The sequence below is a fragment of the Opisthorchis viverrini genome (assembly GCF_000715545.1).
Source record: "Opisthorchis viverrini unplaced genomic scaffold opera_v5_84, whole genome shotgun sequence".
Lineage (NCBI taxonomy): Eukaryota > Metazoa > Platyhelminthes > Trematoda > Opisthorchiida > Opisthorchiidae > Opisthorchis > Opisthorchis viverrini.
In genome coordinates this window covers 1,358,048-1,385,261 of record NW_008751741.1, presented here as the reverse complement: position 1 = coordinate 1,385,261, position 27,214 = coordinate 1,358,048, and the positions used below count along the sequence as shown (strand labels likewise).

General features: G+C 44.6%; 2 protein-coding genes across 2 annotated transcripts in view; one reads left to right on the top strand and one right to left on the bottom strand.

Moving 5' to 3' along the window:
• The window catches only part of T265_04879 (hypothetical protein), a gene marked incomplete at both ends in the record, with an annotated part of 74,656 nt that extends 66,669 nt beyond the window's left edge, over positions 1 to 7,987 (top strand). Inside the window, 2 exons of the mRNA XM_009169733.1 lie at positions 4,987 to 5,063; positions 7,342 to 7,987. Of these exons, the coding sequence (XP_009167997.1) occupies positions 4,987 to 5,063; positions 7,342 to 7,441 (177 nt within the window). The remainder of the gene's footprint in view (positions 1 to 4,986; positions 5,064 to 7,341) is intronic.
• A 3,684-nt stretch (positions 7,988 to 11,671) lies between these two features.
• Positions 11,672 to 19,686, bottom strand: T265_04878 (hypothetical protein; the record flags this gene model as incomplete). The annotated part of the gene is made up of 2 exons (XM_009169732.1): positions 11,672 to 17,150; positions 17,201 to 19,686. The coding sequence occupies 2 exons, from the start codon at positions 19,684 to 19,686 to the stop codon at positions 11,672 to 11,674; spliced, it is 7,965 nt and encodes a 2,654-aa protein (XP_009167996.1).
• Between the last annotated feature and the right edge of the window lie 7,528 nt (positions 19,687 to 27,214).

Sequence of the window (27,214 nt, the reverse complement as noted above, 5' to 3'; positions counted from 1 at the left end):
ATACACTCATTTGCAAATCAGTTTGGTTTTCACGGGAGCCTCAATTGAATCTCTCGTTTATGATGTCCTCCAACTGATGGGCGAAACCGGTCATGGGCTGTCGAAGAGTTTTGAGCAACCTTGTGAGTAGTTTCCTTTATAAAAATATACTGCGATGTCTCGAATATCGTACCAACTGAAACATGAGGCGGCCTGTGTGCAGCACATTCAGTTGTATAACATCATAAACGAGGGATTCAGTTGAGTCTTTTGTGAAAACAAATTGATTTGCAAATGAGTTCATTCTTTCGAAAACAGTCCAATATGGGTTCAAGTAGATCATCAGGTTGACGAAACTCGGAGACTGCGCCTACCTGATCAGTTCCAAGAAGGGCGAAACCGGTCGTGGGCTGTCGAAGAGTTTTCAGCAACCTTGTGAGTAGTTTCCTCTATGGGTATAATGGTCCTGTTCTTGAGTCTTATTCTACTTTGACCAGACGAGTTTAATGACCTTGATAAAACAGGTTGGTTATGACAGAAGTAATCACTAAAGCTATTTCAACAAGTTGGACAAAACAAAACTTTCATCATTTTGGCAGAAAAAACTCATGCAGTACGGTTTCACCGGTCATTAATCCTGTCTGCTGTCTTCAGACAACATTTACTGGGGAGAAAAGTACTACAGCCAGTTAAATCAGTTAACCTCAATTGGCAATATGTTTGTATTCCGTCGAGTGGTGCAGTGATACAGCTGGGAAGCTTCTCCATCCTGACGCAACAGAAAGAGGCAACTCATTTCACTTAAGTTCCATTTGAACCCAAAACCACAGACTGATCTATAACTTTACCCCATACATGTACACCGTGGTCCAAAGAGCCGAAGAAACAACTGCTATCCCTTCAGGGTAACCGCAGAGGGAGATTGCGTTGAAGCAACTTCAGCACACCTCGTCATCTGCCAGTGAACGAAATGTGTTATGCCGGAAATCGGAAGCCGATCGATAAACACATTTACGAAGACAGTGGTTTGGTCCTACTGCTTCTGGTGATGAATTCAGCTATGTCTACCATGCTGGAACGAGGATTTAGAATGGTTTGCACCAACTGTGGATGACTTGTTCAGACCGTATCTGTCCGTAACTGTTCGGGCTTTCCCTAGTGTGAACACTGATTCTGCAGCTTTTAGTCTCCCGAATATTCGACTATACTACGTAACTGTAAGTTTCTTCTCGCGATGTAGTCTGCTGTATTCGCTGCACGCGTTTTTAGGGCACATCTCCCATAGTACTGTGATTCCAATCCAACCATTGCTTCAGTGGTTCTAGCAACCTTCAGGGTCTTTTCTGGGGGATCTTTCCTGTCCTTACATAAAGGAGTCGGATGGGAATCGAAATTCCCCTATGCAGCTGTCATCCCAATCTTTTTGTTAGGGATGCGATAAATAGAATGGACCACAAAATGAAGTAGATGGTAGTCAATAAATCACGCCGACTTTGATATCCGTTCAAAAAGATTGCTTGTTTTCCCCTGTGTCCAGTTAGTAACGATATCTTCGAGTAAATAAATTCAGTGCAAATACCGATTAGCAGTGTTCACTCACCTAAAGGTCGGATCAGGATTAGGTCAGCAAGAGTGATCATAATTCTAGATAGATAGTCTTTTCAATTATTGTCAGTCTTGGATCTGCTATCGATCGGCTCCCAGTTCAAATAGGAGCAGACAGACTAACAGGATAATCAGACGTCAAAAGGAGGCAGAACAACTGGGCGAAAACATGGAACGGCTGGGATTTTATGAATGCGATAAGCGAGTGGACTCGACACCCTTGTGTCTGAGTACTAAGTGTTTAGTTGTCTAAGAAATTTCAACAGGTTTTGACGCCGTTTGATTCTTACAGTATTCAGTAACCTTGCATAATTAGTCTGAGACAAACTGGAACATGAACGCAATGTGCCTGAAAATCAGTCAGTTGCCTATTCCTGTCCCCTAAGATGCTTTGAGAGGTGTACTCCGTTTACGCTACCTAGAAAGCCATAATAACAAGCACCCATTTAGTCGATTGTGTAAGAACTATGTAAAATGACTCTGATCAATATTACTTTTAATTTTCGCGTACCAGATAGTACAATGTTCACTAACCAGTGAAAGGACTGTCGTTTGTCTGTCAACAAGCCTTTTAATTGCAATCGCCGAGAAATCAATGATTGTGTACTGTCCCTAAGTCAATGCGGTAGTTAGATCGGCTAAACTATCGATCAAACCAAGCCAAACATGAAAAAGGACATTAACGTAACATTCGTATCGTGATCCTGATAGTGATATCGGACGGTTTAAGATGACAGACTATGAGCGCAACGGAGCCGACAACGGAGAAAATTACCATAGAGGGTAGATTGGCAAGTTCGGAATGTCCCCGTTCGACTTTAAGGATCGCATTGGAAAGATCCTTGCCAGCAAAAGTGTTTCTGCTAGAAGAGCTTTACATCAGATGTGGAACGTCTTATTTAGTATTTAAACCAATGTTTTTGAGTAGTTTTGGCCGATGGATCAATCAACCTAAATCCCCTTCGGAAGGCAAGATTCACATCTGAAGTCAGTCTGTTCCCAAGCCAGTTGCCCCAGTAACACTTCATTCACTGCCGGTTTTTTTGAACACACACATGTTGACTAATTACTCCCCCCTTTATCCCATTCAAAATCCATTGCCTTGTCTCACAAATCAGTATGTGCGAATTTTCGTCGTTGTGTTGCCATGATTCTCGGACGCTCCTGCAACTCTGATGAATTCTGAACTCTGAACTGCCCGTGTGCATCGTTTGCTACGTTTATCCTTTTAGTCGAGTCCTGTTGTGGATAGGGTATTAGTCTGCTTGCAAACGACTCTCCTTCAACGATTTCCAGTCCTCAATTTCTAGGTTTTATCCCTATCAGTCCAGTTGATTAGTTGCTGTGCTATTTTCGACCATATCTACTCTCGAGTCGTATCAGACGCGTGTACAAACTATGGCGCTGCCTTTGTCCAATCCTGTGACCAAAAAGGACACAGCACGTGACTCCATTACGAACACGCTGGCTTGGTTTCATGGCAGTTTGCGCAGGATTCTAGCATCTTGCCGTTGGCTTTGACCTCATGGACAGGCTAAAAATAGTAATAAAAATGATGTTGGTATAGTTACCATGCCACTCGAGGGAACTCCGGCCTTGACATACCGTCATGTTGCAGAAACCTAGAGAGGGACAGTCAAGGTGCTGAGGTTGGGTTCGAACCACGCAGCATGCGTTCATCAATTTCACGCCTTAACCACTGAGTCATTTCGACCTGTCTGTGCCATCCATTACACAAACCGATGGATAAACAGGTATATGCATCAGAAACGGTGGGCATAGGAGCGAAACATTAAATAAACTGCAACATGGTTAAGAATGCTTCCGTTTTAAACCAGTTCATTATGCTTAACAACTCGGCGAAATGCGACTATGGAATGAAGATTTTTGGACTCAGTATACTTTTTTTATATGTTATATATAGGGGTGGGGCGACATGACCCAAGTGGTTAGAGCGCGAACTTACTGACCGAAAGGTTCGTGGTTCGAACCTGGCATCTGCCTCTCGACTTCCCCTGTCTAGGCTTGGGCAACCTGGCAGTATCCCAGCCCTTGTGCTTCCTTCGTGTGGCATGGCAGCTAGGCACCGGAAGGGTGTTACAGCTGAGAGACATAGAGGTGATCCAACAACCACGGAGTAATGGGACGCGCCAAGCCCACACTACTGAACAATTCGGTAGTCTTTACCACTTTGTAAACTACTCATGCAGCTACAGATCTTGCCACGAAAACTCTGGAGAAGCATTAACTTCATAGAAATGCTATAGGTAGCAGTTGTGAATCAGCCTCGATGAAAGAGCGCAAAGCAGAGAAGAACTGCTCCCTTTTTACTAAGGCTGTGTTCAACAACAAAACAGTGAACAGTGAAGTTACTTCGCAGCCCTGAAAGTACCACCAGGACCAAAATATGGACCAACAATTGTCATTCAAGGTAAAAACAGAATATCTTTTTAATGTACTACTCATAGGGTTGCTGAAAATCCGTCAGCAACCTTATGAGTAGTACATTACAAAGATAGACATGTATCCCGATATCTCGAATATCGTAGCGACTGAAACAAAACAGGAAGTGGTGTAGCACATTCAGTCGCCTGAGAACAGCACAAACGAGAGATTCAGCTGGGTTCCAGGTGAGTCTCTGGAAAAACCGAATTAGTTTGCAAATGAGTGTATATTCGCCAAAAAAATAGGATAGGTTTTAAACAATCCGCTTATTAATCCTTAATAATTATGGGTTACGTTTCCCTAATTATATGATATCAGGGAGGAAATCCAGACTTCTGACTTTAGTAAGTTGCGTATGCTCCACTTGCGTCTGCGTGCACTGTGGGCATTCATTATAAGCTCAAACTTTACAACACCGGAAAACCAAGCCACAGTAAACAGATACATATTCTAGCTTTCTTCCACCGTAGATGAAGCAGTCGAAACGCCCAAGCCAGTTTTCTTTTATCTTCCTCTAGGATAGCCCAACAAGTTCGTCGTTTTACTCCACACACTTACGTAAATCCATAGTTCATAGCCGAATACGAATATTTTGTGAAAAAGAACCGAATGTGGAATAGCCAAATCGTGCACTGTTTTGAGCTGAGTAGTGAGAATTGGCCTCCATCAAATTTCAAACCAGAGTTTATCCCTTTTCAGCTATATTTTCCTCACCTACTTCAACATTAGTGTTTCCAAATACACAGTAAGGTCACAATTAGAGAACTACATTGATAAGTTATCTGAATTGCCACGTAAACGGTCAAAAAAATTGACCGATGTCGTCCGAAGTTTATCTATCGCTCGAGGCAATTTGCCAATCATTCTGCTAAACGACTGCAAACAGCTGTTCTTCTCTCTGCGCTCTATTGATGCATTGAGTATTCACGTGACTTGCATTTCTCTCCTCCTCTTCAGATCTGGTGCATCAAACAGTTACCTCGCGCAACTCTCACCACGGTTTTATATGATGTCCACACGGTCGATCGATACAGGTCAGTTGAATTTTTCCCTGTGTCTGTTTTGTAGAGCCAGATTACAGAACGCAAGGTGTGAACTGAGGTAGCTGATGCAAACTATTTGAGAAAACATGTGACCCAAGAACCGGTCATGAGGACAATTCTGATGTGTCCAGAGTGCACTCTTTGTGTTATCATGCAGTGGGCAAAGGCGGCCACATTCATGTATGCCTGCACTGCAATAAACACCTCCAACGTTAGCGACTATACATTCATTTACAAACTGATTCGGTTTTTCGAGAGACTCACCTGTTTTCAGGCAAATGAATGTGCTGCACCAGGCCGCCTCATGTTCCAGTCGCTACGATATTCGAGATTCCGCGATACATGTATATCTTTGTAATGTACTACACATAAGGTTGCTGAAAATCCGTCGACAGCCCACGACCGGTTTCATCCTTTTTTGGGCTCATCAGGTAGACACAGTCCCCTGAAAACATCACAAACGAGATATTCGGCTGGGTTCCAGGTGAGTCTCTCGAAAAACCAAATTAGTTTGCAAATGAGTGTATATTCGCTAATTTCGTGCAGTTAGGTTTCACGTAGGACATAAGGTTGACGGAAACTTGGGGACTGCGCCTACTTGATGAGCCCCATAAAGGACGAAACCGGTCGTGGGCTGCCGACGCATTTTCAGCGACCTTATGAGTAGTACCTCCAACGTTGTTCATATGACTGATTCAGTGGTAATCTGGGGCACCACGGAGAAATTACACTACTGCCTCGCCTAAAACATTCCATGTCAAGTCGAAGATGCACGCAGTCCTTTATGGACGATAGCTCTCCATCGCAATAATTTTCCAGACCAGCTGTCCTATAACTTAGCTTCTTTCTGCATCCTTCCTTTTTCTGGTAGTTGACTGAGTGACAGAACAGTCGCCATCCGCAGATCTGATTTTTCCGGACATATACAAATCTACAGTATAGTTGTCCAAATTCGATTAGGGTAAGGTTATATTTGCTAGATCAAGCTTAGGTATGTGTGTATCAATGCGTTCTATTTTGCGCGAAGATTCTAATGGAATCGGAAAAACTTTCACGTAGGTTTACCGCTTGCTTGATGTCCGTAACAGGCTTTATTTAGTCGTAATGTTGCCGGCTGCCACTGAAGCAATTTAAATCAGTCACTCAGGTCTAGTTTGAACCCGACCGAGAAGTCATCGTTTCAGAAATGTTTGTTAAACAGATTTTTTATAATGGAAACTACTCACACGGTTGCTGAAAACCCTTCGACAGCTCACGACCGGTTTCGCCCTCCTTGGGGCTCAGCAAGTAGGCGCAGTCCCCGAGTTTCAATCAACCATATGTTCTACTTGAACCCAAATTGGACTGTTTTCGAGAAATACACTCATTTCCGGAAAGCCGGTGACTTTACTACTGAGCAACTTCCCATCTCTGACACAGAAGCTTCGTCAGACCAGGTAAGGATTACGTAGTTATCCATAAAAAGGAAATCTGAGGCTAGCGAAATACACCCATTTGCATACCGATATGGTTTTGAGGAGAGACTCACCCGGAACCCAGCTGAATCTCTCTTTTATGATGACATCTCGAATATCGTGCCAACTGAAACATGAAACGGCCTGGTGCAGCATATTCAGTTGCTTAAAAACATCATAAACGAGGAAATCAGCTGGATTCCAGGTGAGTCGCCCGTCAAAACCAAACTGATGAGCAAATGCGTGTATTTCGCTAATTTTGTCCAATTTAGACTCAAACAGAACGAAAGGTAGACGGAAACTCGTGGACTGCGCCTACCTGATGAGCCCCAAGAAGGGCAAAACCAGTCACAGAGTGTCCAAGAATTTTCAGCAACCTTATGAGTAGTGTATTACGCCTAGAGCTGTTAAAAAGGCCCTAAATACAACCAAAATCAGAGTAGCATCTGCGCTCAGTATTGGTACGATAGAATTCAGGACTGTGTAAACAAGGTGATGCAATGATTGCATAAAAGCTTGTGTAGAACAAGCACTTGAGGAACTGCCCGCCAGAATTGATCAACACAAGTAGGGCGTAGACAGACAACCAAGAAACGTAGATGAATATCGGACGGTAATAAAAGACTCAGTAGTTGATGTTCATGTGCTGAGCAGAAGTGCTATTCACTTTATTTTGAAAACAAGTGGAGGTATCTTTACCGAAGCTACCTAATACATATGCCTTCTAAGATAACCAGCTGAGTTCAGCTGAACCTAAGCATTTCATGCTGAATGTTCCATGCACCATTGTTCCGCACTCTTCTTCCCTTCTGCAGAGTAATTGGTACCCTGATGAATTCTGAAGACTTTGCTCGGGTCTATAACTGTCCATCTGGTTCCTATATGAATCCCAAAACGAAATGTTCCGTTTGGTAGACAGATGATATCATCCTCTGAACCCCATCCTTCATCACCTCTGGCCGCAGACATCTGGGACTCAGCTTCTCAGACCCCCTTTTCCAACGAAATCGATTCTCTTATTCTTCCAACCCCGCATGTCTGTGTTATACCATTTACTTGTCCTGTTTTGCAAAGGTTAAACTAACGATTCACCAATTCTGATCATATTGTGAGAATTGTCCGTTCTCTGCATCTTAAATTCTATCTCTAATCGCAGTTCCCACTTGTTTCAAGAGTGAGCACATAGTGATGCATCTATTCTTTGTCGTCAGCATTCAAACTGGCATGAGATCACTTCGTCTGAGGAAAAAAACGATTGCAAGATTCATGTTACCTGCTAAATTTGTGGTGTTAATATGTTGTTGTTCAAAAGCTTTGCCGTATACACCCCCCAAAATAACAGCGTTGGTTGATTTCGAATTCGAACGATAACGACAATTCGGACTGTTTTTGTATGTATAAAAAGCAAGCGTATTTGTCTTTTGTGTTACGTGTTGTGTAAAGCGATTCTTTTGGTTGATGTCTTGCTTTTTCTTGTGATCATTTGGATGGTTATGCAGTTTCGGATGGGATTCTAGAAAATACGGTACTGTGATGGCGACGTTTTTCCGTCGTTTCGAGAGAGCCAAGTTTCCACATCACACAAATTAAGAAGTTATAAAGCAATTGAAAAATATGCGTCTCATTCATCGGACAGTTTGATGACAAACTGATTTAGAATCGTTGTGATGAAACCGCCATCAAGATGTCTGATAAGAGCAGCCACAAGTGAGAACTTTTGTGCTGTCTAGGCTGATCAAACTTGTACGCTCACGACCAGTACTTATTTGATCGATTTCCACTGGAAATGGATTCTTGTTACAGCAGCCCCTCCATCTAACTATAGTCCTCTAAATTGTCCCTTTTTAGTATGATCGTGTGCAGGTCCATAGGCTGTTCTCCGCTCTTTACTACGACTCTATTCACACAAGTTTTTTAGGCCACACTAGAGAGGCGATTCTGTATACGAAATCTGTTATGTTCCTGATTGTCAAACATTCCTGGATGGAATACACTACTCATAGGGTTGCTGAAACCTCTTCAACAGCCCACAGGAGATTTCGCCCTTCACTTTAGACTTATTAGGTAGGCGCAGTCCCCGAGTTTCCGTCAGCCTAATGTTCTGCTTGAATCCTGATTGGACACAATTCCCAAAATGCACTTATTTGCATACCGACTTGGCGATACAACTGAATCCGGCTGAATCCCTCGTTTAGGAAGAATGAGTATGTCATGCAATGATCGGACCAGAACGAATCGGCTCTACTCAGGCCTTAGCAGAGCAATCACTTAATACTAAGCTATCCACTCTTTCGAGGCTCAGTTGGAAATTGCATGATATAACGATGAAGCCATTTCAAGTTACGCGAAAACAAGGCCATCGACTGCGATAAAACTTGAAATACTGTGCTAAAGCAGTTCTTGGTTAAGAATCCAACCTCAGTCAGAAGAAAGCTACAAACCAAAACACCCTGTCACCACCCGTTGTTGAGACTACCAGAACCACCTCGCCTCTTATGGGGACGCGAATAAGATCACGATCATGATTATCTGCTGTTCGGACTGTTGCTGCTAAGTACGATTCGTACTCGTAAACTAACAGATCTTGTGTATTAGGGTTGTGTCTACCTGCACAAGGTGAACCACGCAAGTGTTTCGGAGCTTCCTGCAACATCAGCTATATGTAAGACCTTCTCATAACCCTCTAATAACGATAGAACCGTTGATGCTGGATTTTATGTGGGTCTGTCTCGAAAGCTGTAGACCTCCTTCTACGACACAGTATTAAAATCCATGAACATTTTACAATAAACGCATATCTATCTGATCACATGGTTATCGACTCGGAAATGGATAGCTAAACCAAAGAAATTTAGTGGCAGGTCTATACATGGACCAGAGGCAGCAATCATCAATGCACGATAATCTGAGCAGTCGCGATCTCGTTTACACTTGACCACACCCTCATTTCAAGTATCGCCACAGGCTTAGAACTGCGAGAAACTAGTTTTCTTTGGCAGAAATCTATAGACCACCCCCTCCCCCCGCCCAATTCATTTCTGTGTGGATCCATCGCCAACAGCACTCGAACAAAACACATACGGCTCACAGTTGTTGAGTTCCGTCTCACTTGGCCCATAGTGACAGCACTGGTGAGCAATTTCGGGCAATAAAACATCCATTTTCATCCCCAACTAGGCAAACATTAATTCACTGTTTAATGAGACCTAATTATCTGGTTTCGCTACTGAATTTGGAACGAAAATGATCACGTGCTATCACGAGTGGGAAAAACCAATAAATAGGTTCAGGTGCGACGAAGTATCAGCAAAACGGCATGCCGTTTTCATAAAGGAAACTACTCACAAGGTTGCTGAAAACTCTTCGACAGTCCACGACCGGTTTCACCCTTCTTGGGGCTCATCAGGTAGGCGCAGTCCCCGAGTTTCTGTCAACTTTATGATGCCGTTTTTTGTGCCTTGACGTAACTTACTACCAAATAAGCTTCGACAGCCCACTACTGTCCTTCTCTGAGTCGATCAGTTAGGAATAGCCTCCGAGCTTCCACCAAACTTGTGTGCTACTTAGTTTGTAGGTCATTTTGCCCATCCGCCCTAGATACTCATTGGTCTAGTTCAACGTGATGTCTAAATACCGCACACCGCTCACCCATCGCATGTGCTAACTGAACTCGATCGTTCGCACCAACATTAGATGAAACAAACATTTGTGATCACGCCCGACGTGGGAAACAGATATCTACTGAAGATTTGCCAACCATATCGTGGTGGTTGTTACTGGACTTAAGGAAGCCGTGCACACTACTTATTCGCATCGAAAAACCTAACATGTTCATCTCACTTTTTATACTTAATATAAAGTGAGTAACCATGGTAACTATAATAACTACTGAGCAACTACAATCCAAATGTGGGTGAAGTTAGGCGCTTTTATCAGTAAAGTTAAATTCTAATCCGATTGATTTTTATCACAAATGTGTCCATTCTGAAAAAATACGAAACAGTAGTCTACCTGCCATGGAATTTTGGGAGAGTGTTCTTCTCACTAACCGGCCCCATCTCCCTACAAGTAACTACCAGAACACCTCGTACACTAACCCAATAGCACGAAACGTTCCGCTGAACAATCTCCTCGTTGTGAATGTTCCCAAAGGTGACCAATACCGAGTCTGTTATGCCGAATAAAGAACTAGAGTACCGAAGTCGCCTTGTGGCACACACGAGAGGATTGACCGAGATAACAACAGCGTCGGCCAGTACTGTGAATGGGTAAACAACAAGAAAATCGATAAACTGTGATAACTTAGTCGTCTTCATGAAATCTCACACTTAAAGAGGTTGGGTAGTCGCCAGGGTTGTGAGCACCAAAGGTAGGTTCACATTCAGATTGCGGGAACGTTTGAGGTCAAATTCATCCCGGACATTTGTTTGGTAGGTCATTAAAACCACACCAACTGATGTCAGTGGCATTCTTATTGTCCAGATCGCCTGAGTGAATGTCTGGAGATATAAGCACCTCGTCCCTTCCCCGTTCACCTTTACTCTTTTCTTTACAATAAGGCTTTCGAAGAAATCATGGTTGTACGGCAGTGGAGCTTTGGTGTTGAACACTGATGTCGTGCTGTCGATGATGATGACACATTAAATCGGGGGGGGCTATGTGAACTCACGAATACAATGATCTTCGGACTGTATGGAGATTCTCATTCTCACTGGACACAACATTCACTAAACGATACTGTCCGTTTGGGATAACTTAAGGAAATGCAAATACTCTAGAACACCTACCATTTTGAAAGCCGTACTGGTTCGACGGGCTTAGATTGACTAAAGGGAAATAGGCCTAGTGATATCAACAGACGTCCGGCGTTCTCCCGGTGAGAGCATGAAATACGCGACAAGCTTAGGCTACTGACCTATTTCGAGTAGTATCGTCCTATCTGGAAATAACGAGCAGGTAGATGATGCCACCCATCCCCCTAGCAGGCGTAATCCCTCTCCCATTCGACACACGCATCATTGTGAGGTGAATCTTTCTACCTCGTCTGGGCCTACCTCATGATTCCTCCATTTTTTCTTTCTCTCCTTTCTTTCACATACGACCTCAACTGTGCCATGTGGCTCTCTTCCCACAACCCAAATTTGGTTATTTCCCAAAGTAGCACATGTGGTGCCGGGGTATATTTGTTCTCCCACAACCATGTGTACAAAGAATCTTGTTGACTGTTTGGCAACGCACATAGACAGGTTCTGTTTCTCGTGTCTGCACTGCATGAAATCCAAAGTCTTGATCAAGGCACGGTGCTGAACAGATAAAACCTATGTTTCTGGTATAATTGGAAACGGAGATTAATCGAGTTCGCTCAAGAGACAGACAGCCGAAGTTTGGCGTGAATGCACCCAGAATACACCTTGACCTTGTGTGTGGACAGGATTCTGTAAGACAGCCGAGATAGCTTCGTCTTCTGCACACGTCTCTTGAAGGACAGTGACATGACCTTTTCAAAACACACTCACAATGAGTTGGTTTCCTTGTGCAACGTTTACATTGCAACCTGCAGCACTGACAACGCCGTAGGTCCTTTCGAACATCCGAATCGTGTGTTGTGCGTCTGCGAACGGAACACGAACTTCTTCTATCGCCAGAAAGAGGAAGCTCCTTCTCAAATGGGTGAACCAACTTTTCGTGAGACCCTTCGCGATGTTCGGAATAGTCGCTAACAGAAGGTTTCGTTGAAAGGCTTCCTGATGACGATATTCTGTAAGGCAAATCATGTCCCCGAACTTCAGAAAGTTGAACTTTCCGCAGCTCTTTCAGAGAAGAACTTGACTGTCTACGACTGTCCCAGCTTGCACCAGTGGATTTCGACTCCATTGCATGCGGACTATTTGATGGTGGCCCGGTAGCCAATGAAGACCTGTTAAGGCGTATTGGTGTTCCTTCAAGTTGAGTGGTGTCCCAGTTTACACCTGTGGATTTCGACTCCATTGCATGTGGACTATTTGATGGTGGCCCGGTAGCCAATGAAGACCTGTTAAGGCGTATTGGAGTTCCTTCAAGTTGAGTGGTGTCCCAGTTTACACCTGTGGATTTCGACTCCGTTGCATGTGGACTATTTGATGGTGGCCCGGTAGCCAATGAAGACCTGTTAAGGCGTATTGGAGTTCCTTCAAGTTGAGTGGTGTCCCAGTTTACACCTGTGGATTTCGACTCCATTGCATGTGGACTATTTGATGGTGGCCCGGTAGCCAATGAAGACCTGTTAAGGCGTATTGGAGTTTCTCCGAGTTGAGTGGCCAACGGTTCCGAGGTCCAAGAGTCTTGGTCAGGAAAGTTATCCTGCGTGCAAGATTTTGAACTGATTGTGGGAAGATGCAAGAGAGGTAAACGAAAAGAAGAGAAAACAGATGGACGTGTTGAACCAAGATGTTGATACTCACGTGACGAAAACGCAGTCTCTTTTAGAGGCCAATGGTACTCAACAGATCCAGATATTTGAACAGGTTGTTCGGATATATATGATGAGACAACTATAGTATCTTTGACTGATCTCTGTAAGTCTGATGCCAGCTTTTCAGGCAAATTTGAGAATGACTCTGTAGCAGAAGTTTCAAGGGTAGACCCTGATTCACACAACTGGTGCTCAAGCAAAGGGCTGTCCACTTCTGGGTGCAATACTGTGACCAGATCGTGAACCCTCTGGGTGTAGGTTAGCGAGGCACGAATGCTGTGTGGCATATCTCTGGACCACTGGCACACAACTGTTGACATACTTTCCTCCACACCATGTTCAAAGGTCGCTGGAGAGACACGCCCCTCTCTAGGTCCGTCAGTAGAAGCAAAGTCAGTCTTCAGTGAAGGTACATCATCTGTTGTTGACGAATATGATTCATATGCGTAATAATAAGGTGCAGAATAACTGGGAGGCACAGAATCCAAAAAAGTAAATGTCGCTGAGTTTTCACGCTCTTCATTAGTTTGGACCGGAGTATTCTGAGACACTCTGACTGAATGCCGAATCAAAAAAGTTTTCGCATCCTGATTGGCCCGGACCTGGACACCATGCATTGGTGTGGCGGTGGGCGAAACCACCAGGTCACGTGAGGAATAATGTTTTGGAGTTTTACTTAAACGGGCATGCAAGTCATCCATGCTTGTTCGCTTCGAAACAGATGACTTACCAACGGCTGAACTGAGGAATAGTGGCCGGCCGTAACTGAGACCCGGCGAAGTCTCCGCAGAAAGCGAGTACGGGCGGTACATGCTAGAGCTTTTTTCTAATCCAGCCAGTTGTGGTACCGTTGAAGTTTTAGAGGAAGGAACAGAACTTTTGTCCAGCGATGATGGTAATGACGAACTACTTCTTGGTCTGGTATCTGACGGAGAAACACCAAGATAGATTGCTGGAGAGCAAGAGGTGTCATCGTATTGCTCATTGACGTTCCTGTGGGGAGAAACACTGACAATTTCCGTTGCACTCCGGGCATCTGCTGCAAGTGCTTGGGGAGAAGTGGACGAATATATAAAAAACCGAGGAACAGCTACCACCACGGGGATCTGATAATAGATTGGGCATGGCGCAACTAATGTCAAAAACGCCGTTGGATAGGCCCTCAGTTTTGTTGCTCTAACAATAGAACGAGGACAAGAACACGATGTGCTGCTCGGAAAATGGCTAGAGTTAGTCTCAGGTGATACGAAAAAAGTGGATTTTTTGTGCCAAGGTGGACTGAATATCGAGGAGGCTGCGCTTAATGAGACAGATGACTGTGCTCTTGCGCCCATGCGGTTCCAATGAACTGAATCCGCAGCACACATGTTTGTCATCTGGATCTGTTGTTCTACACGGGTCGAAGACCTCAGCGAATGTGGTAAACATGGCAAAAACGTTACAGGGTCCTTTGGTGAAGTAGCTATTGACGTGAAACTGGGCGCCTTTTTATGAGTGTCACCCATTTGTGAAGAAGCCCTGGATGATTTTACATTGGGTTGTGACGGCGATGCCATTTCATCGTGTTTCACACTACTGAAACATGCAATATCATCCGATCCCGAGAGTGAGATAGTTGGAGATTCCTCTTCAATATCCAATTCATCACTGCTCCATGAATTTTCGTTGTACGTGTCTGATTCGTCTCGCTCTGACCCGGCGAGCAACTCCGTTTCCAACAACCTCACTGCTTCTGGTGGGTCCACCCCGGGTTCGACATGTTCCAAGTACAACATGGATTTCGATTCAACTGCCAAGTGAAAACCACTGATATCTTTGTTGCCTCGCGTAGACCAAAGTATGGGTGATGCGTTGAGTAGCACAACCGATCGCTCCATTGAACTTTCGCCTCTGTTTATGAGCATCTGTTCAGTAACTTCCTTCCTGTCTCTGATTGCAGATGTGGCTGGTTTACTGGCATCGTGTTCCAGTGGAATTGAGGTGGTCCTGAGCAAAGGACTGCTAATAGGAGGCGGCATGCGCAATGTTGTCATGGTATCTACTGGTTTATCTTTCACAGCTACAGACTCCGCGTAGAGATCAAATCTTTTGTGACAGTCAATTCGTGGGCTCCATTGGCTTGAGACTGCAGTGGAATTTTCTGCACATACTTCCGAGTGATCTGGTTCTGGTTCGGCAAACAATTCGGTTTCTGGAAATTCCATCGTTTCTGGTAGGTCAATCCCTGAATCGACATGTTCTAAGTCCATCACACACCTCAGTTCGGTTGCCAGATGGGCGCCCACGACCCGAGTACTTTTTCCATTACTTCGTTTAGACTGTGACACAGGTGAAGTGGTTGATGTTGCTGATATTATTTCACCTCTTGTTGTGGATATCCGTTGAGTAAAGTCCTTTCTTTCGATACCCAGAAATGAAGTCAGTCTTTTTGTTTCTGTTTCAGATATAGCTGTATTGGTATTCAGTATCGGTGTGCTGAAAGAAGGTAATATTCGCGTCGACGATGTTGCATCAACCTTACTGGTAGCGAATGCATCCGACAGGTGCTCATTGTAGACGCGGAGACTTTTCTGAGGTGTTCCCCGCCCACTCAAGTTCACCGAAGAACTCTTTGTGTGCGTGTCTGACTGACCCAATTCTACTGCAGGAAGTAATTCTGTTGCAAACAGTTCCGTCGTTTTTGGCAGATCAACGTTCGCTTCTTTCTGCTCCGAGTCCGAAATAGACTTTAATTTTACGGCTTCGCGACAACCACTGAAGCCCATAGTTTCTCTGTAATCCTTTTTAAACTGTGAAATCCTTGATATTCTGAGTAGGGCGATCGATGAGCTCACTGATCCTACGCGTCCAGTCATAGATATCGGTTGGGTAACCTCGTCCCATTTGCAATCTGAAGACGTTTCTGGTTCATTGTCTTCCGATTCCGATTGATTCATTGGAGCACCTATAGTAGGTAATGTTTGTGTCGAGACTTCTGTACGAACCTCACTAATGGCTGGAGAATCTATGGGTTTACAGCCCATCAGACATCGCTCTATGTCTGAACTGAATGCTTCGCGAAAGTCCGCTGGCGTTTCCCACCCGTTGGAACCCGCAGTTGAACTCTCTGCTTGCATATCTGACTGATCCCATTCGGGTGCGTTAGGCGACACCATTTCCAAACAGCGCAGCTGCCCTACCAAGTCATCCATGAGCTCGGCTTCCGTCACATCCAGTGCTGACCGTGAGGCGACTACCACTGGATCCGTCCGTTCAATCGGCTTTCTAGCATACTTTGACACGTTTTCCACGCCCCAGAGTGTCGCCGAGGCTTTCTGAAAAAGTACTTCATGAACTTCCTGTCTGAGCGGTCCCTCTTGCGCTTGATTTAGTATGACGTTTGAAGTCACACTTTCCTGCTCAGGTTCCTCTTCGAATATCGATTGTCTGTCTTCTTGGTGGTGATCATCCCCCTTCGTATCCTTCATTCTTGTTGTTGCTGAATTTATGTGCAATCCCTGTTTTCCTCTATCATCGGTCGAATCCGTGTGCGTTCGCCTTCCGTCGCCTTTTTGTCTATTGCAGTTTCTTTTTCTTACACGCATTTTTGCCCTTATTCTGATGTGTCCCTCAAGGCAGTTTGTTGCATTGTTTTCTGGACAAGGAGTTTGTGTCTCTGCATCCACTTTCAGTCCTGTTCCCTGTGCAGCATCGCTCTTCGGTTCATTGTGATCTAATAACTTCTCTTGTGCACCTATTGACAGTTTTCGCAGTGCGTTCTCGGGTACCTTTTCGTCTTCCGGACTAAATGTTTCGTTTTGGTCAGATGAATAAACGATATTTGCCGGTTTCTTTGATTCCTCTTTTTCTTCTATTCGTCGCTCCTTTTCCACATTGATTTTCGGAGTTTCTGTGCCACCAGATTCCGGCCGGATTCGCTGCGCGGCCTCCATAGTCTTGGTATTACTACAAATATAGCGGACAGGTGAGCTACTCTGGAGATTAACTGTCTTGAGAACCTCAGTATTCGTCTCCTCTTTTGTCTCAAAACTCGGCAGTTTTAACTCAGTGTCTGATGGACCCTCGATGGAGGAAAGAGCAATAGGAATTGGGGATTTCTCAATCGCTCTAAGAAGCTGCTTTGAAGAGCGATCATGGAATGACTTTCTCTCATCTTGATCGCCTCTATCCTCCCTTTCACAGGAATTCTTCTTTTGATCTAATACTCTTGTGCACCTATTGACAGTTTTCGCAGTGCGTTCTCGGGTACCTTTTCGTCTTCCGGACTAAATGTTTCGTTTTGGTCAGATGAATAAACGATATTTGCCGGTTTCTTTGATTCCTCTTTTTCTTCTATTCGTCGCTCCTTTTCCACATTGATTTTCGGAGTTTCTGTGCCACCAGATTCCGGCCGGATTCGCTGCGCGGCCTCCATAGTCTTGGTATTACTACAAATATAGCGGACAGGTGAGCTACTCTGGAGATTAACTGTCTTGAGAACCTCAGTATTCGTCTCCTCTTTTGTCTCAAAACTCGGCAGTTTTAACTCAGTGTCTGATGGACCCTCGATGGAGGAAAGAGCAATAGGAATTGGGGATTTCTCAATCGCTCTAAGAAGCTGCTTTGAAGAGCGATCATGGAATGACTTTCTCTCATCTTGATCGCCTCTATCCTCCCTTTCACAGGAATTCTTCTTTTTCACTTGCAGAGGACCCGTTGCCATCACTTGGGGGGATAGAGTTTCAACATCTGACGTACAACTCAATCTGGTGGTGTCATCTCCCAAGTGCGGTGTCGGTTCCAAGCGGATCGATGTTGGAGTAATCAATGGACTCAAATCCCCCCAATCATACCATGAAGTAGGGCTCTGTTCGCTCTCGATGCCCTGCTCAATCTTCCATGCATTGTCTTCTTTTGACTGAATCAGAGTCGCCGCCAGTTCACTCAACAAAACTTTCCGGAGGTTACCCATCGAGTTGTCCGCCAACAAACAGTAACAAACTGGTGAATCTGACACGGTTTCTGAGTACAATATCCTGGGCACTTGTGAAGTTTGCTCGGTAGTTTCCATATTCGTTTTACTGGTATCCTCCAGCTGCACTTTTATCTTGCTGGTTATATGTGGACTTTCATCAAACGTGTTGTCCGACAGCACGTAAAAAACCGGATCACCCGTTGATCTCTCCGAGGTAGGTAACGTTGAGGTACTTGTGCTTTCCTCAGTGTTGTGATCGGATGGGTGCGTTTCGGCGTTTGCTTGGTCAGCTTTTTCATCCCTTGCCTCAGGATTCCGCTTTATCTCATCAACAAACTTCAAACCTCCCGGAAGGTAGCATCCCGATTTTCCAGTCGCATCGAACGTCCTTGGGAGACTTGTGGATTGAAGTTTTTTGCTTTCTGCAGCATCCAATGGCATTGGAGTTGTCTTCTTGCTCACTGGTTTATTGTTCATTTCGTTCGTTCTCCTTGAACCCGTCGTGACCTCATTCTTCGGCTTATCGTGTTTGCATGGATAAGCGGATCCAGGATCAACAGGAGGGGAGTTATTCTTTTCGGACGAGCCCTGTCGTTTTGCGTTCCCGTCGTGGTCACATATGGGAGTCACCAGCATTTCGCGTCCTGAATTCAGGTCAAGGAGTACATAGCCGGAAGATGAACTTGGTACCCTTTCTGATCTGTACATGGTCAGGTCATTCTTGCTGTGTCCGGGACCTTGTACAACTTGACTGGTATGTGATAAATCGTTCCCCAACTTTCCATCCGTCTGTGTTGTGCCCTTCTGATTACTGCTCATCCTAGGCTCACCAGTTGACAACCTGGGGATAGGAGCATCGGACATCGGTATGATTATCTCTTCATTTAGACCGTTGCGATATACTTGTTCACATCCGATTCCTAATAAAGGGACTCCAATTTCCCAATCCAGTTTCTTTTCTGGTGGTGTACACTCAGGAAAGCACATTTCCGAGCTGGATATAACCGACAGAGTCGTACTGTCTTCACTAATCTGGTTGTTTGTATCCACACCGCCAGGCTCAACAGGCGAGGAGTTCATCTTCTTGAGTACTTCCTGCCCTTGTATATATCTGTCACTATCAAATCTGGAAGTCGTCAGTGATTCTTGTTCCGATTTCAAGTCAAGAAGTACACAACCAGGAGGTACTCTTTCTGATCTGTGTATGCTCAGATCATTCTCACCATATCCGGGAAGTTTTATAGCTTGGCTGGTACGTGACAAATCATTCTTCGATTTTTTATCCTTCCCCATTCGATCCTTGTGACCAATATGTGGCGTAGGTTTTGGACTTGCCGATTTGGAATCGACATGCTGTAATTTATGCATGGAAGAGAAGCTAGTTGATCGTGTTATCTCTCTTCGATAACCACTTTTTGGAGTTGCCATGGCTCCGCTTTCTGATTTTGTATTAGGTAACCCTTTAGCGGGAACAGAACCGCCCGATCTTTTCAAATTGACCATGAACGGAAGGTCAGTTATACGTCCCATAACTTTTTCGTAAGATTCCCCTTGTGGTTTATCGTTTTCAGAGCGACTCCCCGAGTACGGTGTCGTTCCACCAGTATCTCTCAAGTATTTTACAGACTTCCCTTTCGACCTACTACATTGTGACCTCCAAGCAGGAGAACAACTTGCAGATCTTTTCGAAGTTGACATAGTCGGGAGTCTGGCGTTGCTTTCCGTATTATTTTTATACAGGCGTGTGCTTGCCATGTACGGCAACGTAATAATATGCGATGCATTAGTGACAGTATCGCTGTGGCTGAAATTAGATCCCTGGCTAACAGGTCGCGCCCTGCTTGATTCCGATCGTTCATTAGGATAGGCTTTATTTGATTGTGAAGTCTCCCACGCGTTCAACATTTCCCTCCAATTGCGTTTATGTGCTGGCAAGCAGGACTTTTGAAAACAAGACTTATCGTATTGATTGGCACGTGACCCCATGGCAAAACCATAGAACCGCAGCCCACCAATTAGAGTTTGTCCACTTTTCTGGTATACCCATAATTTTACTGCTATTATACGTTGCAAAAACTTCAATTAAGCTTGACGATTTCATACAATGATGTCAAATCAATGCACCAATTTCTCAACCCATGGTTAATGTATGTACCCCCCTTAGGCAAAACGGTATCGTTTCGAAAATTACCCCGAATCAGTCCCTGAATTACCATTGAACCACTTTTAGTCTTTCTCAATTCTGTACTGAGATGATCCCACTCGGCCTAACATTGCATTCGTTAGATCACCAATGAGATGGACGGTGTGGTTTGTGGTTCGGTAGATCACCTAAGTAAAACTGGGTAGTATACGAATTCCGATGTTGAATCAGACTCATTCAAGTCAATTTACTATGAATAATATGCCCATGTGCCGCAGAGTCATATTAGGGACGAATCCGATCACTCCGTGGCACCAATGAGTTGAATGGGGAAGAGCTGTTTGGTACCGATTGACTTCGGAGTGAGACTCAACCTGTGGCTGCAAAAAAGCAGCTGTTATCCACAAAAGCTATTGGGAGATTTCTCAGACAGAAAACTTCTCAAATATCGAGAGAAAGAAAAATTCGATGCTTAGCTGCCATACCACCCGAAGGAAGCACAAGGGCTGAGGTACTGCCAGGTTGCCCAAGCCTAAACAGGGGAAGTCGATAGACAGAGGTCGGGATCGAACCTAGGACCGTCCGGTCAGTAAATTCGCGCCATCTCGCCCCCCGTGCCAGTCATGTTCGACACAGAATGACTTTCTTTCGGTAAACTTTTCCTTGGATTCAAATAAACCGGCTTCAACGTTGTCCGGAATGTTTGCTGTCCACAAACTGCTACCAGTAGCTGCTTCCGTGCATACCACCCCTTAATCTTTCTCCCTGCTACCTGATCCCCTAGAAAAAATAGAGACCCGGGATTCGAATAGCTAATAAACTGAGCTCCGAAATACAGTCTGGAAAAGTGAGTTCATTGGTGTGATCTTAACTGGGAAAAATATTCACCCTTGAATAAAATTTGGGTCCTGTATTTTACTACCCCGGTTGGAAGAGATTCAAATTGTGTGTACGAGGAAGCACCGAGTGCGTAGTTCGCCAATGGGAACTCTCAGTCAGAAGATATGCGAAGGAATCAGCCTGCCAAATCATGCATGCTGACCTTGACCGGCTTTCTTGTCTCTTCAGCCCCAGGGGAAACTGACCGGGAGTTTCCGAGGTGGGAAACTGGTATTGAACAAAGCTCACCTTAGCAGAACGGGGCTATCTTTTGTAAACATGGAAATCTGAATTAGGCTGTTCCCGGTTCATGTTTCCGAGATGAGTCAGTGGTAAGTTCGTCTCGAATGCATGGAATGAGCGACTATCGATCACGTTCCACCGTGCAACGGATCGGCGACACACCACTGAGCACCACTCAACACACAGACCAGATTACCATGTTCTGTATGACTTTGCCGGCTGTCTACACTTCTGATCAGCACTTCTCATTATCAACGGATGTGACAAGAACATGACACGTGAAAGTTGCACGCTGTTGTTGCACAATCCTTGAACAGAAGTATCCAGGTTGTCCAGTTTTACCAAAGAGTGCACCTCTTTGAAGTACAGTTGAACCTAACCTGGTGCTTGTCATCCACGGAACTTCCCAAAGTAAACATCAGGATCGCGCTGTTGCCAGTAAAGCACCAAAAATTGTGTGTAAATGTTAGAACATTATGTGACAGCATAGTTACCTGGGTTGTACTGATATGTAGTGCTGATCATAACTTGATCGTACACAACCTCATTCCCAATGAGGTCTGGGCATAATTTGGTGGTCGAATACGTGGGCTGATAGCTGCCACATGCGAAGCCAAATCAGAAATCACCAGTAGACTCACTGGATTCATCCAGAGCAAACCGACCACTTCAGAAGAATTATGCTTGGTACCGTTACCTGTGTGTATCGTCCACGACAGACTACGTAGCCTTCCAAGTTATTGAACCGACTTCGATAGAACCGCCGAACGAACCTAACAACAGGAACTCACGACCAAATTTCCGGAAAACCCCAGTGATCAAAAGATAAATACTGAGTTTTACCGTGAAAAGCAGACAATGGTATCGCTTGCGCTCCGTTGGAAGCTGTGAATGTCCTCAGGAAGTATTACGTCGCAATTTTTCACCAGGTTACAACCGATATATAGTTCGAATTAAGCGTACACGATCATTTTGATACCCCCTTTTGTGAGCTAGAAAAGTCTGAATGGAGCTGAGAACCCAGAGAACCAAAGGCTCTGGAGATTACCAATCGTCACTCGTCAATTTTGGCGAAATTACCGTGGCCATTGGTCGAATGGTCCCAAAAAAGTTTGATCACGGAACCATACTGATGATTTCGTAATAGAATAATCACGCCGATATCAAAAGCAGGAAACCATTCCAGTCCAGTAAAGTATAGACCAGTGGCTTTCCCCTCTGTTTTGTTGAGTATAATAGAATCATCATTACCGTTAGCAGCTGTAAGCACCGCGTACTTGTCGTACAGTGGTCGTACCTGCCACAGTTTCATTCACCGATTATTTGGAAAGGATGTCAGGTGGGGAGATTGGAAAAGAAGTTATGCATTGAAGGCAATAGCTTAGATGCATGAATGTCATTGAGGGCGCGACTGGGCCATGTCTGACAATGTCCTCTAACATTGATATGAACCGTCTCGATGTCCCCATCCAGGAAGACGGCAATGACCAGCGCAACTGAGTCTGCTGGTAAGGGCTTTTATACTTTGCTGCCAAATCATTGTTTAACCTCCTCTGACTCGTTTCCACCCTTCATGTGGTTGGGCAAAAAGAACTCTTCGAAAAATTCGGTCAGAACGTATTAGGATGCGGAATGCATCCTATCACCATTGCAACATGATCCTCGCCGCGTACACCAGTGTACGGCCAACAAAATGTTCACAAAAGACCCATGGAAAAAGATCACAGACGGTCACTCTGGAGTTATATATTGCTTTTGATGGAACTGACCATGGAATCTGACTCAAGAAGCCTCAGCAAAATAGAACGAAATCAACCCTCTTGGATTAATTACCTGGCTCTCTACAACATCCCTACTTGCTCGTCCAAGCATATGGAGCTCTTTCCAATTCAATTTCCTTTAATTGTCGAGTTTCAAAAAGTTTGCCTCCAAGACATCACCTTTTCCTAGTGTTCATCAACGACCTGACAAAATCTTATATCCTCATGTTCGCAAAGGACGCCATCAGGTGGCGATAGATTCGCACAGCCGAGGATAGAAACCTCTTACAAGTGGATCTAGATGGATCTTTGATCAGTGAAAAATTGTCTACCTTACAGTGATTAAAAATATGCCGTGCAATCCTTGCGTCATTCAAAACTTCACCCTTACGTGTTTGGAGATGGGCATAGTCACAGGACAACTGAAGATAACGATCCCAAAGTCAAAGTACAGGGAGATTTCGACTATTTTTCAAGCTGTGTCCGTGGGACTACCATCAACAATGACGATCTGGGTTTGGAATCCGTGGTCAAACGAGATTAGGATCACCGAGACGAGCTGTTAAGTTATTCCAAGACAAACACAGCGCGAATCACAAAACCAGACTCTCATATCGTTTTCCAGGAAGTATTGCCGAGTGAAGCTGGGATGTCTTGTTAGTTAAACAGATTTGAAAAGTGCCAACTACCCATATCATTCAGTGCATATGTTCATAGATATCCATCACCTCCAAGGCAATTGCATCCATTTATCATTCTAGCAGTCATCGTTACGGCCGAAAATGCACTTTTTTCTTAATGTATGCATTCACCGAGACACTCTTCCGGATGACATCGCTAATTATACTGAGCAAGAAACTGGGCTCAGTGAAGTTTATCCCTGGGTAAAGACACAATGCTGTTTTCCGTAACTTTCATCCAGTGACTTCCTTCTATCCTGTATTTTTTCACATGATGGGTTACGTAAGCAAGTGGTGCCCAGTCCACACTAGGATCTTATGATACAATGAAGATCATCTGATAGGAAGTTTGAAATACTTCGACAGAGACCGGAAGACGTCCCAAGGGAGTCTAGCATGAGTCCTGAAGCAGTGCCCTCCCAAAAACTTTATGGATGTTCCTGATTCAAAAACTATCAGATGTAAACGACTGATTCGTCAATAGGGGACAGTGTAATGCAGTAGCTGATCAGCAAAACTCGGATCAATGACGTCGTTATCCATGCTTGGTAGGATATAAAGATGACAGTTATAGGTAAATATCAATACAGAAACCTAAATAAGAACGGATAAAGACGGTCCTTCCGCGTAAGTGCAAAAACACTGTAATATCTGACACAACTCTGCTCGGCCTCACAAAAGCCAAGCGAATCCCGGCCCATTGGAAAGACGGTCGCATTATGAGGAGACACGGTTCTAACATTCCTACTGTTGTGCACAACCAAACGGCTTTATCACAGAGGGATTCGTCGGCGACTGAAACTAAGGCTGGATTATTGACTCGGTTATCACAGAGACGTTTAACGAAGTATGAATCTCTGATGTGCTGCCGGACGGTTGCATACTTCACGACCCAAATGAAAAACAACATCAGTGTGTTGCACATGTCCACGGATAAGTAGGGTAAGTAGGGTAGTTTACAACAGCGTTCCTAAACAGGTGCAACGCATTTTCAATTAAATGTATCCGTCCTCGAGCGTCGCAGGACAAGCATGAAGCCAGGTTATGAACATCTCAGTTCACACGCCCCTCAAGCACATTCTGTCACCAGATATGTGCGCATTCGCAACAGTGCAGTCTTCAGATTTCACCATAGTCGCTTATTTCTTACCTTGACAGGTTTAGACTTGAATGTATGACAAGGTACAGCCCTGTTTGTCAGCCTTACTCCAGTTGACCGAATCTGGACAGTTGTGTTCGCGTCGATCTCGTTTGCACAGTCCTCATCATTTCCTAGCCAGTTATCCCGGTGAGTCCAGACCGAAACAGGGAACCAGTGGACTCGCCGGGTTTTGAACTCCATTCGTCGTTCGGCTGTAGCACCCTTTCGACGCCCAAGGTCCATGCTACCCGAAGGAAGCACAAGGGTTTGGATACTTCAAGGTTCATACTACCCGAAGGAAGCACAGGGGTTTGGATACTGCTGAGACAAGGAAATTCGAGAGGCAGAAGCCCGGTTCAAACCACGGACCTTCCGATCAGTAATCAGACAAGGGAATTCGAGAGGCAGAAGCCCGGTTCGAACCACGGACCTTCCGATTCGGGTTCCGGATATCTGACAGGAGAGCGAGCGTGCTACGGCTACTTCGCCAGCACATTTTGGATTCACCCGAATTAGTACGTTTGAAATTTGAACGTTAGATTTCCCGCACCTGAATCTCTTCAGATTCGTTCACCATCCTAAACGCAGAAAACCGTTCCAGAAAGCTCTACCCTATGGGATATCCAAAATCCCTATGAAATTGTTGGTTAGTTGTGATATCTTTCTCAGCAGTTAGATTGGAAAAATGATGTAGTGCACATTTCACTATGAGATTCTGTTTACACATGCAAATCGAAAAACGTTTTCCAGGTTTTAAAGTGAACCAGCTACGCGTAGATCGGTGCAAAGTAGCAGCAACGCGGTCTGCCTTTGTCCGTCGATCACACAGAGGGCTAGTGGGTTCAGTATAACAACTCGATTGTCCCCAAAACGGGACGATCTGCCAACCCGATGTGTGTGAACGGGAACTGATGACACACCTGACATCCAAGCGTGAAGCCCAACCAATACAGCGCCAAATGCTAATCTAATCGACCGGACAGTGGTGTGCAATACTGGAGTTGATTTGTCACGATCGGCGTGATGATCCACCCACGCATTGCAAAACCCAGCGCAATCACAATGACTCATTGTGGGCTACCCATCGACGGACGTCAATATTAGACAACCTCAGACAATCGATGATTCAGAAAAAAGCGAAAACTCTGGCAATGGAGTCCTGTACTGTCGCATAGCGTGAGGTCAACTGAGTTGAAAGTTGCACAAAGAATGAACCTAGTGAAATAACTGCCTGAAACATCTGGGGTTGCCCACAAATCTTTCACCGCAGTTCCCTCCAGTTACCAACAGTGTAATACATCGGTAATCCCAAAAACTTCAACAGCATGTGACGACTGATTCGCAGCTGGAACGTAGGTACAATGTTATCAAAAACTGTTGATCAACGAAGTGAGATGTTCACATAAAGTTTTAGCATTCGTTGGTTTCAATTCTGTTGGATTTACCGTTTCGGAATGGTATCCCGCTCACTTGGCCTGACGAAACTTTTGTGTCAAACCGATAGGTCGCCCGGCCGTAAAACAACCGAATGTTCACCAAACCGAACCGATAGGTTGCCCGGCAGTAAAACAACCGAATGTTCACCAAACCGAACAGATGACTTCTCAATCGGCCCCATACTTTTCCCAATCTGTCGGAGTTTGTTCAGACTCAAACGAAACTCATCAATTCCTGATACTTTTTCCAAGACATGGCTCAGTAGGTTGCTGGCTCCCAAAGTGACGTGCATTATGTATTTGTTTTTAAAACATCTTGATCACGCTGTCGTCAAGAGCCTCGATTTTTTTTATTTGTCTCACAGTGTTCTCGTCGGTTTTCGGAGAAACAACGGATTTGGTGGTCTATGCATTTGTGCAAATCTTTTACAATTCACTTGAATTTTTTCATCTTTGTGCATTCACTGGTGTGTCAAATGAAGTTTGTGGCAATTCGGCGCCTAAAGTTTTGTGGACTGCAGTTTAGTTTTCAGGTGGAAACCTATTAGGGGTGTGATCAAAAGTTACCCAAATTCGACATGCTGAGATGTCACTTTCTTTTGAGTGAAATTTTTAAAATGAACCTGACCAGAATGCACGATTTCAGTTGACACTGTTAGGCTGAGAAGTCCTTCATCCTCAGTTGTTTAACTTTTGCGTTCGACCATGGTTTGTTCGCTGTACAGTGGTTCCTTATTCGGATAGTGCCAAGAAATAAACGTATATCAAAACTCATCTTATCGGTGTTTTTCATGATGCTAATGAACTACGGAGCTTTCACACACAAGCATTGCGACGTTTCTACACGGAACTATTACCCTTAATCTGACATTGACCGTTTTCTTTGTTGTTTTGACGCCATGGTTGTATCAACACTGGTGAAACTTCGTTTTAAAAGAAGCTGCTGTACAATCGTTGAAAGTCTTCCCTGATTCGCAGTGCTACAGTGGTGGGATACATTT